Source organism: Pangasianodon hypophthalmus, chromosome 10 (genome assembly GCF_027358585.1).
Source record: "Pangasianodon hypophthalmus isolate fPanHyp1 chromosome 10, fPanHyp1.pri, whole genome shotgun sequence".
NCBI lineage: Eukaryota > Metazoa > Chordata > Actinopteri > Siluriformes > Pangasiidae > Pangasianodon > Pangasianodon hypophthalmus.
The window spans coordinates 13,577,695-13,595,837 of NC_069719.1; the positions used below are offsets into that span (position 1 = coordinate 13,577,695).

Genomic DNA, 18,143 nt, shown 5'->3' on the forward strand with positions numbered 1-18,143 from the left:
TGACGCTTCTCAAGGCTCCGCCCACCGTATTCGCGGCCTCACGTGACGTCACACCCCATCGCCGGATCCGTACTCCACCCGCAGGAGCAGCCATGATGGTAGGTTTTTCTTTCCAATTCCTCTAACCTGCTCAGTCTTTTTAGCTTGCATGTCTTCGCTGTAGGTTTCCTCAGATGTGAACTGTCGAGAAAATGTCTAAGCGATGCATTTTGTGCTCTTTGTGTCTTCCTTCTGACAGCAAGAAGGGCTGGACGATGGTCCCGATTTCCTCTCTGAAGAGGACAGAGGAGTAAGTTTTTTTTTGTTGTTGTTGTTTTTTCCTTGTTTGCCAATCCCGTCGGCTCTGCTGAAGCATTTTGGGATATTTATTTTATGCAGTGTTTGCTGGGTAATATTGGGTTTAGCTGTGTCTATCACGTCACGTCACGGTCAATGTCGTTTATTGCTACAGGCTATTAGCCAGGTGCTGAGAGTCAGTTGACTTCCTGCTGGCAGTTAGCTAGCTGCTATCACCATTGGGCAAGAAACGCAAACATGCCGAACCGTTAACCCACTTAACTCATTTAACCCACTGACAGCAGGTTTAGACAGCAGTCTGGGCTATTTTCATATTATTCTTTGTGTCTACATTAGCTTGTCTTGTACCTTAGGGTAGCAGACAAACAGCTTGGGCAATGTTAGCAGTGCCAGAGAGTGGTATTACTGTTACAGGAGCTACACGGATTGCCTTATTCTCAGGGCTTCCTCTGTCATTCTTACAGAACTTCCTTTTTTTCCACCCACAAATCTGTTTTAATTTATGTATTTATGGTCCTGTTAGGGCCATGGTGGATACAGAGCTTACCTCAGAAACACTGGGCATGAAGAGGGAATGCACCTTGGATAAGACACTAGTCCATAACACACAGTCAAACCTAGAGGCAATGTAGTGTAGTTAGTGCACCTGGCATGTTTTTGGGAGGTGGGAGGGAACCGGAGAACCCGGAGCAAACCCACAAGGACATGAGGAGAGCATGCACAGACAGTAACTCAAGCTCCGAATCGAAATGAGGACCTTGGAGCTGTGAGACAGCAACACTACCCGCCCTGTGTCTTTATTTGTTCTTCTGATTCGCATATTTACAGATTCAAGCCCTCAGTCCAGAGCTAGTGACTGAACCAAGGTGTCAGAGAACTGATACTTCAGAATAACAGTCTATAACTTGAGAAATAACAATATCATTTCTACATATAGTGCACAACAAGCACACAACTCTTATATTAGGAAGACTAATTTTAAACACACCGTGAGCCACTGTGAATTGAAATGCGCGTGTCATTGATTATTCAAATGATTTACAGCCCAGGGCCGTTAACGTGGACCTTCAGACCGATGCTACGTTACAAGTGGACATTTCAGACGCTCTGAGTGAGAGAGACAAAGTGAAATTCACCGTCCATACAAAGGTATGCAAAAATATGCCTGGGTGATCTGCAAAAATAACGCTGGGTGGCAAAATGATCTCACCATGTTACAATTCTGATGAAAAAATTTTGATAAGATTTTTATCTCACATCTACAAACAAAAATAAATAAAGGGAGTAGGAAAATGAGAGAATCAGGAGCAAAACAGAACAAAATCCAGGCAGCTTTATGCTACTGTGAGTGACAGGTACAGTACTTGTGGTACTTTCAGAAATGTGCATTAATACATAATTTATTTCAATATTGACATATTGTCACATAGCTCAGCCCCAGACAACATACAAATTATTTCAACCAAGCAATAATTGTAATTATTGACATTATACAGTTTACCTATTCTGATGATTTTTTGATTGAACATTTAACTGATTTTTTTTTTTTTTTGTCTTGATTTTCTAGAGCACTCTTCCCAACTTCAAGCAGAACGAGTTCTCTGTGGTGAGACAACATGAAGAGTTCATCTGGCTTCATGACTCCTTTGTGGAGAACGAGGAATATGCTGGTTTTATTGTAAGTACAGCAAAGATGTAGAACAGACATTTTCAAGTTGGGCCCTAGAAGCTCACAACCTTGAACCTGATCCAATTCACAAGCTTAAGTTCAGGTGTGTTGGGATTAGGGAAAACATAAAACTGTGCAGGGCAGTGGGCCTCCAGGACAGTAGGTGAAAATGTAGACCATCTCATGTCTCTGGCTACATTTTTCAGAGATGCAAAGAATAAGACCAAGTGTGTGTTTGGTTTTGACCATTAGTCTGCTTATTTAACTCTGGGTTACTGATCAGAAGGTCGGAGGTTCAAACCCCAGCACTGCCAAGCTCCCACTTTTGGGCCCTTGAGCAAGGCCCTTAACCCTCTCTGCTGCAGGGGCACCACATCATGGCTGACCCTGTGCTCTGGCCCCAACTTCCTAACAAGCTGGGAAATGCGAAGAAAAGAATTTCACTCTGCTGTACTGTATATGCGGCAAATGCAGGCTTCTCGGCTTCTCTCTGATTGAAGCTCTTGTACATTATACATTATTACTTGTACATTATATGTACAAATTGAAGCTCTGTGCATTATAGGTCAGGGTAATGCACAAAGCTTGATGGTGCACTGTCATAGGAGTGAATTTATAAAGTGTTGAAGTCCGGTGACTAACAGGAAATAATAAACGTGACATTGGCCCAGTTTTCCGAAGGCATCACAGCAGAGTGACCACTGTAAAGAGGCAGAAGAAAAACGTTTCCAACAGAGCCATTATCTGCTAATAGAATTTTATTTACTTTGCTTTAGATTTATTTGCAAAGTTAATGGGTATCTTTTTTGTTGGGAAGATAACAAAGAGAAAACAAATCAATATTTTATACAATGTTTACTTTATGACATTGTAGGAAAGCTATTAACTATTGTGATCTGATATGCATAATTGAATCAGTGCATATGGTGTGCTTCTGAAGATGAATTTGTTAGTTATGACAGGAGGAATTAGCTGCCCAGTCATATGTCTCTGCACTGTTTAATATTCTGGCTCGCTCTGTTGCTGTCTGATTTATTTCATTTGGAATTTACTTTGGTCCCAGGCTTCTCTGTACAGAAATCTATATAATACATCTCAAGTGAATTATGCCTAGCACTTAACATTAGAGGCAGTGTTTGATTTGTGCATTTAAAGACTGACACACTGACCACTGATATTATTAGTGTGAGTGCTTCATTAGCAGTACTCTCTAATAGTCAAAATGCAAAGCAGTTTTGGAAGCATGGAAGATCATAAAAATGATCATAAAAATGTTGCCAGATCCCACCTGCTCCTCCGAGACCAGACTTCGATGCCTCGCGAGAGAAGCTGCAGAAGCTGGGTGAGGGTGAAGGCTCCATGACCAAGGAGGAATTCACTAAAATGAAACAGGAACTTGAGGCGTGAGTCATTTTCACTTACACACCTGTCAAATTGGTTCACTCAGTTTTAGTATTGCATTGTTTTATGAGTCAGTATCAGCGGTACTAATGCATATTGTGTTTCAGCGAATACTTGGCCATCTTCAAGAAGACTGTGGCGATGCACGAGGTTTTCCTCTGCCGTGTTGCTGCACATCCTGTCCTGCGGAAAGACTTAAACTTTCATGTTTTCTTAGAGTACAACCAAGATGTAAGTGTGTGTTTTGAAGTGTGCACCATATTTCCTGGCCTGTTATAACCAGGAATGCATGAACCAATTGTTCAGCTGATTGGCAACTAGTCTAAGCAGAAATCCTCATGCTTTGCTCAAGAACAATTTCTTGACATGCTTCTACCTCTTGTGAAAATAATGAGCTTGGTAAAATGTACGATTAGTGCAACATTATTTTAATTTCACTTCCATTTTTTTGCTTGTTTCTGGCAATTGCAGCTAAGTGTCCGAGGCAAAAACAAGAAAGAGAAACTGGAGGACTTTTTCAAGAATGTGGTCAAGTCTGCAGATGGAGTACTAGTGGCGGGTGTGAAGGTGAGTCATGTGAATGTCACATGACTGTCATGTGGTTGAGTGAAGACGTTGTAGGAAATGATTTAACAATGGTCGCTTGGAATTCATTTATTGTTCCTAATGTATTTATGAATAACCGTTTATGCATGAACAGACCTGGCCTACAGTTCTTTGATGATTAGCTCCTGAATTATTCATGGCAAAGCATGTGACTCCTAAAGAGTTTACTTTTCACTTATACCTGTCACTCTCTCTGTTTGAATACAGGATGTAGATGACTTCTTTGAACACGAGAAGACATTCCTCTTAGAGTACCATAACCGCGTCAAGGACGCCTCCATCAAGTCTGACAGAATGATCAGGTCTCACAAAAGTAAGTTTAATTTTCATAATCGTTTTACTATTAACATCTTCATTTATACAGAATTTATAATTACAGCACAGCATTTTATTTAATATTGCACATGTGTATAGCATGAATAAGCAGTGATGACTAGGACTGTTAACTGCATAAACCTGCATAAAGAAAAAAATCCACATTTAACATAACTGGGTCTTCTTGTTTTATATTAACTTTTGAAAGCATTCTTCAACATTACTCAATGGTCTTGGGAGGCATTTTCATTTTATTAGGTAGTCCTTCACAATAACTATGTAATAAACTATTTAGCAGAGGGAAAATAAATGTGCATATGTTTATTTTTAACCTGCTTTTCTGATGACAGTCATTACACCAGCATTTATTTCTGCTGAAATAAACATTGATAGTTGTAAATTCAGACACACTACCACAAAGGGTTAAAATATCTCAAAAGAGACAACATATCATTACTTGTCTTTACATCTCATAGTAGTCATAGGCTTAGTGATCACACAGACCAAAACGATTTCTTTACGCCTCCTGACAGCATGCTGTGCTTCCACTCTACTTAAATTGACAACTGAGGGGCCAACGTGGTGTTAATTCTACACAAATTGACATGTGTATGTGTGTGTGTGTGTGAGTGAGAGAGAGAGAGAGATTTCACTGTGCATTATTTGTTTATTTGTACCATGTACAGTGGTTTGTACCTACCCTCTTTCAATGCATTAATTTGCACACAAATGTGGAAAGCAGAAATTGGGTTTTCTCTGAGAGAAAGCATTGCCTGAGGAGGACAAACAGATGTTACTGATTACATGTTGCTCATGGCTGAGTCATCTCTCTGTTGACATGCTGTTCATTATGTGAACTACAAATCTGAGTCAGTTGGATATTCTTTTCTGTGTCAGTTTAACATAACCCACAGTAGTGGAGAATAACCAGAGTGGGTTTTGCTTTTTTTTTTTAGCTGAGTGAAAGGATGACTGAGTCAGGGCATGAATGAGCACTGGCAGTGACTTTACAGAGCAAAGCCTGGTACAGGAATAGCTGTGTGTTGTGTTGGAGCTGTGAACAGAACAGAAGCTCTTTTTCAGGTGCTGCAGAAGACATCAACAGAATTGCCTCCACACTGTACACTTTAGGGACCCAGGACTCAACGGACATGTGCAAGTATGTCACTTACTCTTTTCATACTCAAGGTCCAGGACATTATTGGCATATTTTCCCAGTAACGTTCGATGTTTGATCCGAATGTAGTGTGTTTTTAATTTTAAAAATGGCTAACAGTGCCTTCATTTGTGAGGCACTTTTCTCATGTCACTGTACTAATTTTTTAAATCAGCTACATCTAAAGGTTTCAGTTTGTCACTGCATAGTCACCAAGAAGCCCCGCCCCCTTTTTTTCTCAGTTATATATTGCTTTCTGTGCAGACATCTGTTTATTTCCCAGAAACTGTACTATGTCTCATACTGCTTGGTTGCTGTGTAAGTCTTCCTGTCATTTTGACTCTAGGCTTAATACCTTCCCAACTAACTGCAGTAATTCCTCTTTAAAAATGCTTCTGTGAAAGGGCTTTTGATTTGTTCCATCTACTTCCAGTAAATACGCCCATGTGTGTTGGTATACAAGTGCTCTTTAATGTTAATGAGCTTCAATATATCTTCATGTGTTTAAATGGGCTAATTCTGTTTTTTCCTTTTGTAGATTTTTCTTGAAAGTGTCTGAGCTTTTTGAGAAAACACGGGTATGTGAATTTCTAGATTTTTTTTTTTTTTCAGCATGTTTCCGATATCCTGGTTGACAATAACTTCTAATAAGCCATGTGATTTGATGGGAGATGAGCTTAACTGGTTTAACTCCTTAAAATGTTTTCCTCTAAGTGAGAGGAAATAACATACTCTGAAACGCTCAGTCAACCTCAGCAGTTTTACACCAACACAAGGCTGTAGTAATGAAACACAAAGTGTCAGGGATCATAAGGTCACCTGCTTGTTTCCTGGTAGTCCATTTTATGCCATACGTCTGCTTCCTGTGTAGAAAATCGAAGCACGAGTTGCTGCTGATGAGGACCTAAAACTTGCTGACTTGTTGAAGTATTACCTCCGGGAGTCACAAGCCGCCAAGGTACGCTGCGTGACCCTTCAGCATATCATATCGTAAACACAGTCAGATCCAGGATTATAGGCACCCTTGGTAAAGATGGATAAGAAAAGTTATGAAAAAAAATCTTTGTTGTTAATTAGCTTAAGCTCCCACTGAAAAAACGAGAGAAAACTAACATTTAATAGGTGTAAGTTTATTCTAAGAAAAATATCAAAAATATATTTTTTAACAAAACCATGTCACAATTATTGACCATAATCAAAAGCTTGCTTCTGTGATCATTAAAAGATTTTTATGTGGATTTAGATGTTCTGAGTCAATGTCATGCTTGAATATCCAACCACAACCCAGTTGTACCTTCTTGGCAGAGACAGACAGATTTTCATTTGAAATCCCCTGGATCTTCATGGAGCCTCGATACCATGTATCCTAACAAGGTTCCCATTGCCTTTGGAGGAAAAACAGCCCACATCACAGATCCTCCATCTTAGGTTCTTTTCTGTGTAACAGTCCTTTTTTCCACCAAATCCACTTCCACCAAAAAGTTTTATTTTTGTCTCATCTTACCAGTGAAACTGGTTCCAGTCAAAGTTCCAGTGAACTCCAGACACTGATATTTGTGGTTTGAGGAAAGAAATGGCTCTCTCCTAAACTATTTGGCACACCAAATAGTTTGCTGGCATGGAGGTAGAATGTAATTGTAGATTTGGAGACTTTGGAAATCTCTAGCCTTGATCCTTGGAGAAATGTTTGCCTCTCTAACCGTCCCCCTTACTGTGTCTGAGAGCAAAATATACTTTGTGTCTTGTTCCAGGCAGATTCATTACAGCTCTGTTTGCTTTAAACTACTTAATTATTGCCCTAACAACGGATATGGCCATTTTCAGGTGTAGTGCTATTGTTTAATGTTTAGTCATTACCTAATTTACGATCAACACACTTTTGTCTCATTTCATTTGTGTATGATGTACATTTGTGTTTGAAGGGGAATTTGCCTTCTGTTTCACCTCATTTCTGAAACAGGAAGTCATGAATGACTGCTTAAGAGTTCTAAACACTCAAGTGAACTTAAAAAAAAAAAAAAAAAAAAAAAAAAGTAAAATATGGGGAACATGCTTCAGTTACATTCTGTTCATAAGAATTTCTGTATTTTGTATATTTATTTATATGTATATTGTGATAAGGCTTTTCATTTACCTAAATTTACTTCTTATACTGTCAGTGTGAGATTAAGATGATAAACCACAGAGATTTTTTTTCCATAACATTTCTGTACCCATTTTTACCAAGGGTGCCAATAACTCTGGAGCTGACCATACAAGTGTTTATTTGTGTTCTTACAGTAATAATACTCCTATATTGCAGCATGGAAATTATGAGGCTTAGCATTTCAAGTGTAGTCAAGAGTGTTGGTTTTATGTTTGTGCTGACTGCTGAGAAATGCTATCTCTGCCCTTCAGGACCTGCTTTACAGACGAGGAAGGGCATTAGTTGATTACGAGAACGCAAACAAAGCTCTGGACAAAGCCAGGGCTAAAAACAAAGATGTCCTTCAGGCAGAAACCGCCCAGCAGGTTAGCTGTCAGAAGTTTGAGAAAATCTCAGAATCGGCTAAACAAGGTATTTGTTGTTGTTTCTGTCTTTTTCTTTCACCCTGAACAGTGTCTCATTGTGATTAATGTGTCTACATATTTACATGTAAATGGCATTGCGTTTATCTGAGATTATACTGCTATTATGCAAAAGATGCGTTTCGTTAAAAAACTTCCTGTTTTCATTCCCCCACAGAACTGGTAGATTTCAAAACAAGAAGAGTAGCAGCGTTCAGAAAGAACTTGGTGGAACTAGCTGAGCTTGAGCTCAAACATGCTAAGGTAACTATAAATTCTATGAGAAGTTCACATTTGGTAAAAATAAAAAAAATAAAATCTTCCTGCCATGAATGCATGCAGAAGTTTTTTTTTGTTTTTTTTTTTAAAAATGAGAAATTCAGTTGCCATGGTATTCACTGTTCACTTCCCTCTGTTTAAGGGTAATCTCCAGTTGTTGCAAAGCTGCCTGGCTGTTCTAAAAGGAGACACTTAAGACCCTAAACTGAGGTTCACCAGGGCTTTCCCTGTTTGGTCTCGTCTTATTGGGAAGATGGAGGAGAGAGAGCCCATACCTGGGGTCTGTTTGTCAGAAAACAGTATGTATCACTGTTTGTATCACTACCTGAGACATCATACTCCCTCCACTACCCCCTTAAATTGACGCGGCCCACTGTGGAAGATTTCCCAAGTCCACACAGCACAAGAATCTACAACTTCATCTAATCACGTCTTGTAACTCTGATTGTTAATTGACGTTTTTCATGGGAGTCGCTACATCAACATATATACATTGATGTCTAATTGTTTTTCTATCTCTTGTTTATTTTTGGCTTATTGTAATCTTTAGTTTGGATAATCCTTTTGTATGGATGATGCTCAGTTGACTTGTTCAAACTGAGCTAATCGGATGATTAAACTGTATGTTCACTCAAAGCCTTGTACATGTTGTATTAGTTTCTATTGTACTGCTATTGATCAGCTTAATCTGACTAATAGTTTTTTTTATTACCCTATAGCAAATTCAAAGCATTTATTCTTTTTCATTCCTGATCATTGTTTGCCTTAATATATACACTAATCTCATATTGTAAAAAAAAAAATTTCAAACTGAAAGCATTTTTTCCCCCAGGCTTTTTAAGTGCACTGTATATGAATGTGTATTTTTCACAGTATGTGACCAAAGCTTCCATTTATTCAGATGGAGGAATGCTGACAGAAACAGTAATACCGATGCTACAGTGGTGATGGACATGACATAAAAAATAAATAATGCTGTTTACCTTATGTGATAGAATTGATTCCATGTGAGTGAAAGAAGAAAATTTTCCTCAGATTTCTAAAATGTACTCTCACCAGTTACAATAAAAAATATCTGATACAAGAACGTAGCTTGAAACACTGCTGCTATTCATTTTCATCATGGGTACTAAAGGTGACTAACAAAACTGGGACCCCATGGGACAGCAGTAGGCGGTGCTGACACTACACAGTGCTACACGTTTACACTGTTCATCTTTGAGAAATGCTTTATCCTGGGTTGCAGCAGTTTAAAGTAATAATCTGTTTATATTTTGGCAACTAGAACCAAACTAGGCTTGTTAGAAAACACTGAAGCTAAACAGAAATAATAACTGCTTGGTCAGAGCTTCTGCGGGAGTGGGTGGGATTGGTCATAATTCCTCAGGGAGTGGTGGGATGAATCTGAATTTGTTTGGGAGTGGATGGGATTGCTCAGAATGAGCAGTGAGTTGGATTATTCTGAATTTGAGTGTGGACGGGATTCTTCAGTATTTATTAGGGAATGGGGTATTGGTCAGAATTCTTTTGGGAGCAGGAGGGATTGGTCAGAATTCTTTTAGGGGTGGGTGGGATTGGTCAAAAATTCCCGAATTCCTTCAGGAGTGGTCAGAATTCCTTCCAGTTCAGGTACAGCTCAAAGGCACCATCTATGCACAGGAATCCTGCTGATCCCCCAGACTACACAGTTGAAAGTTTTCCCTGCTGACAATATATAATAAAATAATAAATAATTATCTCACCCTCTCTGAGTTGCAGCAGAGGTGTTTGGTGCAGGTTAGTGGGCTATCAGTTTTTTGTTTTTGTTTTTTTTGTTTGTTTGTTCTACTCCTCAAAATCGAGGAGTAAATATTCAGACCTGACTTTCCGAGTAAATCTGTTTCTTCTGCTGAATCATCAATCAACCTTTATTTTGAAGCATCACATGCAGGGGGCGTGAACTTGACCCGGAAACACTTAACGGTCTAGTCACGATATCCTGCGTGCTTCCGGGGTTTATAGTACAGCAAAGTTTGTGGTGTTTTTGTATTTTTGTCCAGCTTAAAGGAAGCAATGAACCGAAAAGAAGAATATGATTCTTACGAGATTGAGGAAGCAAGTGATGAAGAGAGAGCATGTAGCAGGTAACTGCGTGTGGAAAATGTGAAAGGTTTCATGTAATCATCAGCCAAGCCAGATGTGTACGGATAGTGTGGAGACCAGACAGCAGACAGTACTGTATTGTATTATAAATAAAAAGTGTTTTAAAAAGATACAGCCAGAAATGTGCGCTGCTGAGGCTCATCTGTAGCTTGCTAGTTTCACAGCACAGCTTTGCTCCAGTTAAAAGTCTGCTCAGTATTTGGAATGAAGTATGTGTCGATACTCCGTTTTCATACCGCGATCACTTACATAACATTTTATCGCGGTTTATTATTGGTATTTAAAAAAAAAATACCGTGCCTGTCTATCCCAGTCTTATCATAAAGAAAATCGTAGCTATAACCCGGACAGCTGACACACATGTGTAAATGTTACCCATGTGAATTTGTGTGAAATAAAGAGTCTGTCCATCTCTACCCAATGAGTAGCCTCCTCCTGAATGGTGCATGATATTACGTTGAAGAGCGCTGTTCTTTCTACAAATGAACACAGTGTTCTGGCCTGTTTTGACACCCTTAGTTCTGAGGATGAGCTGGACATTCTTCTTAACGGAACCCCGGATCAGAAGAAGAAGCTCATCCGAGAGTACCTGACCGGGGAAAGTGAGTCGTCCAGTGGGGATGAGTTTGAGAAAGAGATGGAGGCAGAACTAAGCAGCACCATTAAATCTATGGAGTGCAACTGGACGACTCCTTCTACTCAAGGTTACTGTTACAACAAGTGTCAGATGATTGCAGTGTTGATCCTGGTGTATTTGCAGTGTAACATCAGTGTTATTTTGAATCACAGGTGAGACCTCTCAGGTTAGCGGTAATACACAAAGCACAGACAGGACACGGCAGCCTCAACAATATGACAGCATTTACTTTGACACGGATTCTGATGAAGACAGCCAAGCTGGTAAGATGGCCATGCAGAGAATGCAAGAATGCAGCAGTGTTACATGTTGCTGCTTATATACATGCATTAATATTAATATATGGCTTGTGTTGATTCTGTTCTTGTTCAGGTGTCTCCCAGATCCAGCGAAGAAAGCAGCGCAGAGTACTTACAAATGACGAGTTATTATATGACCCAGATGAAGATGATCGGGATCAGGCTTGGGTAGACGCCAAGAGAAAAGAGTGAGTACTGAAAAGCAGCTAGAGCTCTGATCTAATCAAATATGAAATTTATATATATATATATATATATATATATATATATATATATATATATATATATATATATGTACACACACCACAGTGATATTGAATTCTCTATAACATTTATTTTCTATAACATCATGGCTCTGACAGTAGAGCCGGCTGTAATTCAAGTCACTGTGTTTTTTTTATTAATGTGTGCATTCTAATATTTTATTGTTTCTATAGTAATAATTGTTGATATAGTGAGTCTTTCTGTAAGGAGATATTTGTTTATCATTTATAAAAGGAGTCACGGGTGTCAGTGTTTTGTAACGGTCAGTAAGTTTTCCTCCACGGGAAAGGCTTAAGGACAGAGGACTTTACGCTTTCTGGTTTCTCTGTAACATGACAAACTTTAAGACAGAGAAAAAGTGAGCGTGGTGAGGGAATGACTGTTTCTAGCTGTTATAACATGCTAGACTTGTCTTCTGGCTATTTCAGAACAGTAAATGTATCAATGAATCTATAAAAGGTTAAAAAGCACAATGTGTCTTTATTAATAATTTAAAAATTTTAGTGCTGGGAAAAGATAAAAAATTTTAATCGGGAATTAATCGCAGAATTTTTCTGCGATTAATCGCATTGTTAAACATAAAATTAAATAATGAATTCAAAAGTGGTGTATTGTGCCCTTTTTTTTTTTTAAAAGTACTGCTATATGAACAAAAGTGCAATAACATTTGGTTTGCAAACACTTTAAACAGATAAAGTGCTTTTTACAGTAGTATTCCCTTTACATAGTAGCAGTTAAAAATTTTAATTTAAAATATTTCTTGTAAATCTCAACTTAAACATTAATGTAATCAAATTAAATATAAAGCCAAAGCTATCTGCCAGGGCATTAACGTTTAGTCTAGTTTGTTATAGAAAAACAAGTTATGCTCAGAGCCCAGAGCCCCGATCATAACATTATAACACCTTCAGAGCAACAGCAAGTTAACATTTATAAATGAACATGTTCTGAACATGTCAGGGAAGAGATTTAAACTGAAAATGTCCATGTAAATGTTCGGTACTGTTCTCCATTTTTCTGTTCATGTGCGCGCTTCAGCAGTCTTAGACCCACCCCAAATGCTCTCATTGGTTGAGATGCGTGATAACGCCCATCCCAAGCCAGTACTGATCAACATCCCACCCCTCTTGTGACCCATTGTTTGTCTATATGTGTGTTCAGAGCCAGTGAGCAATGGACTTTCGAAATAAAGTAGTAATTTTAAAAACTGCATTAATGCACGATAAAATAATTGTCGGCGTTAATTAATTAATGCGTTAACGCGATAATAACGCGTTAACTTGCCTAGCCCTAAAAAATGTATATAATTGACAAATCGCTGTGGTATAAGAGGAATAAAACACTAGGATGTGGTGTTATACAAAAATAATTAACTTCATGGCATCACTCCACTGTGGTGTGGATTATTTTCTTATAATAGCACAACCTGTCATGTTTTATTCCTCACATATATATGTGTATATTTGGGTAGATACAGGGACAGGAGCCGGAGACGACCAGCGTCATCTGCACAGAGAAGAAACCAATCTCAGGCTCTTCCAAGCAGTGATGCCATCCTCAACTGTCCTGCGTGTATGACCACACTATGTCTGGACTGTCAGAGGTGAGATTGCAGTCACTCTCACTGTGGTTTTCACAGCCTCAATGATGCTGCATTTCTGTCATATATCCATTTGTATATTTGTTCTAATTATAAGGTCCTTCTTTTCACACACAGACACGAGAAATACAGGACGCAGTACAGAGCCATGTTTGTGATGAACTGTACAGTGAATAAGGATGAAGTGCTGAGGTATAAAGCAGCAAAACAGAAGAAGCAGCGCAGGAAGAAGAGTCGTCAGGACCACATGGCCACATCAGCAGAGGCTAAGCCTGAGGCAGAAGCAGAAGCAGGTCTGACTGACTCCAGATTAAGTGGGATGGATGAAGAAGAGGTCTATCACCCAGTCACGTGTACAGAGTGTTCGACTGAAGTGGCTGTCTATGATAAAGATGAGGTCTACCACTTCTTCAACATTCTTGCAAGCCACTGCTGATGAGATACAAAGGACTCCAACACTGAGTGAAGAATCCAAGCAGCTCCTGCTTGTTAATGAAACACAGTTAAGAAGAAGGGTGTTCTGAAAAAGGATTTAATGTCTTTGAAATGTGTACTCATGCACAATGATGTAAAATATCTGTAAAAATATTCTCATTTTGTTTCCCATGTTTTAAAAATGTCATGCTTTTTTTTTTTTTTTTTTTTTAACTGGAATGATGCAGGACAGACATTTGATATTTCCTAAACTTAAGTATAAAGTGGTATTACTAGCTCATCGATGGTTCAAGCATGTTTATTTCTTGTATAATTTGAATAAATCTTTTTTGAGTCTGTTGTTTTAAATGCTTCTTTTTTTCCCCTCTTTCTTCACAGTGGTCTAATGACAATAGGATGAATATATTCTGGAACCTTAGATTTCTGGAATAGCAACTTAATGTCTGCCTCAGTTTAGGACACATTTGATTTAAATATGTTATTTCCATTATATCTGTTGGTCATTTGTTATTCATTTAACAGAGGATTGTACTGCGTCACAGATTTCTCCTGACAAGGACATTTTTCTGGTAGAGTTATTAGGTATGACAATGTGTCCTACTCTGATCTTACTCCTATTTAACACAATATTAGTATATGCACTATGTATTAGTATTATGAATATTGATTACTAGTAATGCCTGATTGTTACTATACACTAATTACTGTTGTCATATTGTGCCCAGATAGAAGACAGTATAACCAGTATAGAATATTTACCTACAACACATGATACCCACTGTCCACTTGGACTGAAATTCTACACTCACTGAGCACTTTATTAGGAACACGACACTAATACTGGCTCGGGCCTCCTTTTGCACATTTCTTGTTAAGACAATGATTGCCAAAACCTACAGTAGAAGCTATTTATACAAGTCTTTTTTCATTTTGCTTTTTATACACAAATTCACCAGCTATGTTTCCCCAAGCCTATGATTCACACAGCCCCACGACAGCCCTATCAGCTCATCTCTACGTCACTAAGATTTCCACCAATCAGCTCTCTTTACAGAAACCGGAAGGGAGCGGAGGCGTCAAGACGAACAAGACAAGCTAACAACATGGCGTTGGGAGATGCTTGGAAACAAATATCTTGGTTTTACTACCAGTATCTTCTTGTCACTGCACTGTACATGTTGGAGCCTTGGGAGCGAACCGTCTTCAGTATCCTTTCCAGGAAATGTGTTTTTCATTTTGTGACAAAACTGTACCGCTAAAGTTAGCGGCGTTAACCTAAATAGCAAGTAGCCTAGTTAGCTCCCTGTGCAACAAGTTAGCGAAATTATACACGTTTATTAGTATACCTGGTAGATGGCAACTTAATACTGTTAATATATTTGATTCACGCTCCATTGTCATATGTTAAGCCTATGATTTATACAGAATTACACAGTATAACATTACATCATTCACTGTCACCCGCCCGCGTTTATAAAGTGCGTCGGATTTCCTGCAATAACAAAGTGAGGTAGGTAATGTTAGTCTGTCTGGCTCGATTCCTCAGAAGATGGGATTAGTTCATAGAATTCTGAGTCAATTAATGTTGAAATGATCTCTTTTAGAGTTTACCTTGCATATTAAGTATAGACTCATTAACATCTGACGCGTTTAGTGTTTTACTGAAACTCGCGTCATGACGTCAAGGCGTCATGGCGTCACACGTTGGCGTATACATACCTATGTAGAACATGTATCAAACGCCTGCACCTCTTGCAGCCTCAGAGGCACTTTGCTCGCACAGCTGATGGACCTTTGCATCTTATTTGTCTGAAAACTTTGGCTGAAGTTTTACTCCAGCTACATCTACTCTGGTACACTGCAACAGAAGAAGCTCTCTGTAGCAGTGAAGCTTCAGAAACAGAGATCAACACACTGCACGCTAGTGGCATCTGGTGGTCAAAAGCAGGAAGTGCAGATAGTACAAAGGCGAACAGAACTGCACACACACACAATAAAGACACTAAATGCTGTGTGTATATATGTGTGTGTGTGTGTATATATATATATAAAAAATTTTTTCACAAACACACTGCTCAAAAAAAAAAACTTCAGGGATATCAGTCTGTCCAGTATGGAAGCATAAGTGATTGTGAATCAGTTTCATCTGCTTTGGTGCAAATGAAAGTGACAGCAGGTGCACTGGAGAGGCAACAACAAGACAACCCCCAAAAAGGGAATGGTATTGCAGGTGGTGGCCACAGACAGTTGCGCTCTCCCTGTCCTTCCTGACTGATTTGTCTCTAGTTTTTGTTTTGTTATGGTCCTTGTGGCTACTTGTAGCATGAGGCAGTACCTGCAACCCAATCAGGGTGCACAGGTAGTCCAGTCCTCCTGTACTCACAGCCCAGCACCGTGCAGCTCGATTGTTATGTGCCAGAGAACACCAGAATTGGCAGGTCCGCCATTGGCGCCCCGTTCTCTTCACGGATAAGAGCAGGTTCACACTGAGCATATGAACATCACCCAGCATCACCGGTTTGTCAGTGATGGTCTGGGGAGGAATATTCGTGGAGGGTCGCACACGTGCTACCCTTACTGCTGTTAGGTACCGGGATGAAATCCTCATTGCCATTGTCAGACCTTACGCTGGTGCAGTGGGCCCTGGGTTCCTCCTGGTGCATGACAATGCCTGGCCTCATCTGGCCAGAGTGTGTAGGCAGTTTCTGGATGAAGAAGCCTGTAATTTCAGTTATATATATTATATACACACACACATATATAATGTGTGTGTGTGTGTGCCAGTTTCTCAAAAGACCCTCCAAAAACACTTTCTTTTGAATCAGTTTCCAAAGCAGTCACATGGTTGTGTGCCAAAACAAAGCACTGATAAAGTGTTTCAGAGTAAAATATATATAGTATAGTATATTTTCTGTATCAAGTATGACTTCACTACACTGCAGTTAATTCCTGGATTATACATATATAAAATGTGTGTGTGTGTTTGTAAGCTGTTACAAAGTAACCTTTACATGTGGTTTTTGAACTAGTAGTAAAGACTTTTCTAACAGCAGGGTGTAAATTACCAGTGGTAGAGTCAGCACAATTTCCATCTGGACATTGACCCAAAGGAGTAACCTACTACATTCCCCTCTCCTATACATAGCACATCATTTCCACACTGCCCGTTTATGTTTCTGTCAGGTGCTCATTTGCCAATAAAATAATTATTTGTCTTTTCATTTGATTAATCTTTGAAAGACATTTTTCGTACTGTTTACTCTAACCAAGAAAGAAAAATTGCATTTGTCATAATAATAATAATAATAAATATTATATAATCATAATAATTATTATTACTATTTACCTTTCATTCATTAAAATGTGATCTTTATGGAAGTTACTCCTTTTTGTCCTTCAGTCTTGATACACTCATTTGAATCATGTTAGTCTTTTTCTCTAAAATGCTGAATTCTTTAACCCCATGTCAGATTCTCTCCTGATATCTGTAGCAGCCATGGCGGTATACACTGGCTTCGTGTTTATGCCGCAGCACATCATGGCCATTTTACACTACTTCGAAGTGATCCAATGACCAGCTCTCCAACCCTTCAGGCTGCCACGTGGTTTCCCCTGGTGGTTTGAAACAGTTCTCCTGTAAGGCCTTTTTCTCTTTGCCTTTGCCTACTGGAATCACAAAGCATTTGGTGACCTGAAACTGGGGAATTCCGATGACGCAGGCAGAGGAATCATATAAACCAGTCCACGTCTGTGGCTATGAGCCCTGTATAAGTGCACAGCCTCGAAGACTCTAAGCTCATACTGCCCTGTTAGTAAATGGTATATACATTGTATATATAATGCTGCAGTTTTTATAATACTACTATTTTTTTTTTTTGCTTTGAGGGCAGTGGTTTATTGAGAACATTAAATATTTTGTGATAATAAATGTGTATATTTCAGTGTATACATATTTGTAACTGTTTTATAAAAATTTATTTTGACTGGTGATTAAATGATTTTGTTTGCCACAGTTGAGCATTGTATACACTGTATGCATTGTATAGAATTTGTTTCCTTTTTCTCGATGACCTTCTGTGTGAGCCGATGCAGAGTTCTGCCTGTACAGTAAATTGATTCAGGCTGCTATTTTAAAACTAAACTGGATAGTAACCCTCTGGTTCCTTCTCCATATTATTAAAAAAAAACTAACCCAGTAAAAACTTCTTTATACTGAGCCTTCATTTTCTTTCAGGTGCCTTTACAGAGTGTCAAATGTTTTTATTTCATTGGGATGTTTTTTATTTGTCTTCCTGGAGAGTTTTGTGTGTTCTATGTTCTTTATACTGTGTGACTGTCATTCTGCCTGAAAGGCAACTAAAGTCTCTTTGGAAATGTTGAACCTCCCAAATCTCAAGGTCAATGATCTGACACACACTAAAAGAGGAACTTGTTTTGATGTGGTTATCAGTCAGGAAACTATAGTTTAGTCTGTGAGGACCAAAATTCCTACAGTA

The 18,143-nt window shown here is 38.9% G+C and overlaps 3 protein-coding genes across 3 annotated transcripts; all 3 read left to right on the forward strand.

The window, feature by feature from the left end:
* On the forward strand, positions 1 to 9,257 carry snx6 (sorting nexin 6). The gene is made up of 14 exons (XM_026934182.3): positions 1 to 98; positions 239 to 289; positions 1,342 to 1,446; positions 1,865 to 1,975; positions 3,248 to 3,369; positions 3,475 to 3,598; positions 3,839 to 3,934; positions 4,181 to 4,286; positions 5,372 to 5,447; positions 5,983 to 6,022; positions 6,316 to 6,402; positions 7,842 to 8,001; positions 8,170 to 8,255; positions 8,413 to 9,257. The coding sequence occupies exons 1-14, from the start codon at positions 93 to 95 to the stop codon at positions 8,464 to 8,466; spliced, it is 1,224 nt and encodes a 407-aa protein (XP_026789983.1). The 5' UTR covers positions 1 to 92; the 3' UTR covers positions 8,467 to 9,257.
* Positions 9,258 to 10,206: 949 nt separating this feature from the next.
* eapp (e2f-associated phosphoprotein) lies at positions 10,207 to 17,849 on the forward strand. Its single transcript, XM_026934188.3, has 7 exons — positions 10,207 to 10,393; positions 10,932 to 11,116; positions 11,202 to 11,312; positions 11,422 to 11,536; positions 13,084 to 13,215; positions 13,330 to 14,853; positions 17,118 to 17,849. Exons 1-6 carry the CDS (start codon positions 10,323 to 10,325, stop codon positions 13,646 to 13,648), a joined length of 933 nt encoding a protein of 310 aa, XP_026789989.3. The 5' UTR covers positions 10,207 to 10,322; the 3' UTR covers positions 13,649 to 14,853; positions 17,118 to 17,849.
* Positions 14,706 to 17,849, forward strand: sptssa (serine palmitoyltransferase, small subunit A). The gene is made up of 2 exons (XM_026933749.3): positions 14,706 to 14,853; positions 17,118 to 17,849. Exons 1-2 carry the CDS (start codon positions 14,751 to 14,753, stop codon positions 17,219 to 17,221), a joined length of 207 nt encoding a protein of 68 aa, XP_026789550.1. The 5' UTR covers positions 14,706 to 14,750; the 3' UTR covers positions 17,222 to 17,849.
* Positions 17,850 to 18,143: the final 294 nt, after the last annotated feature.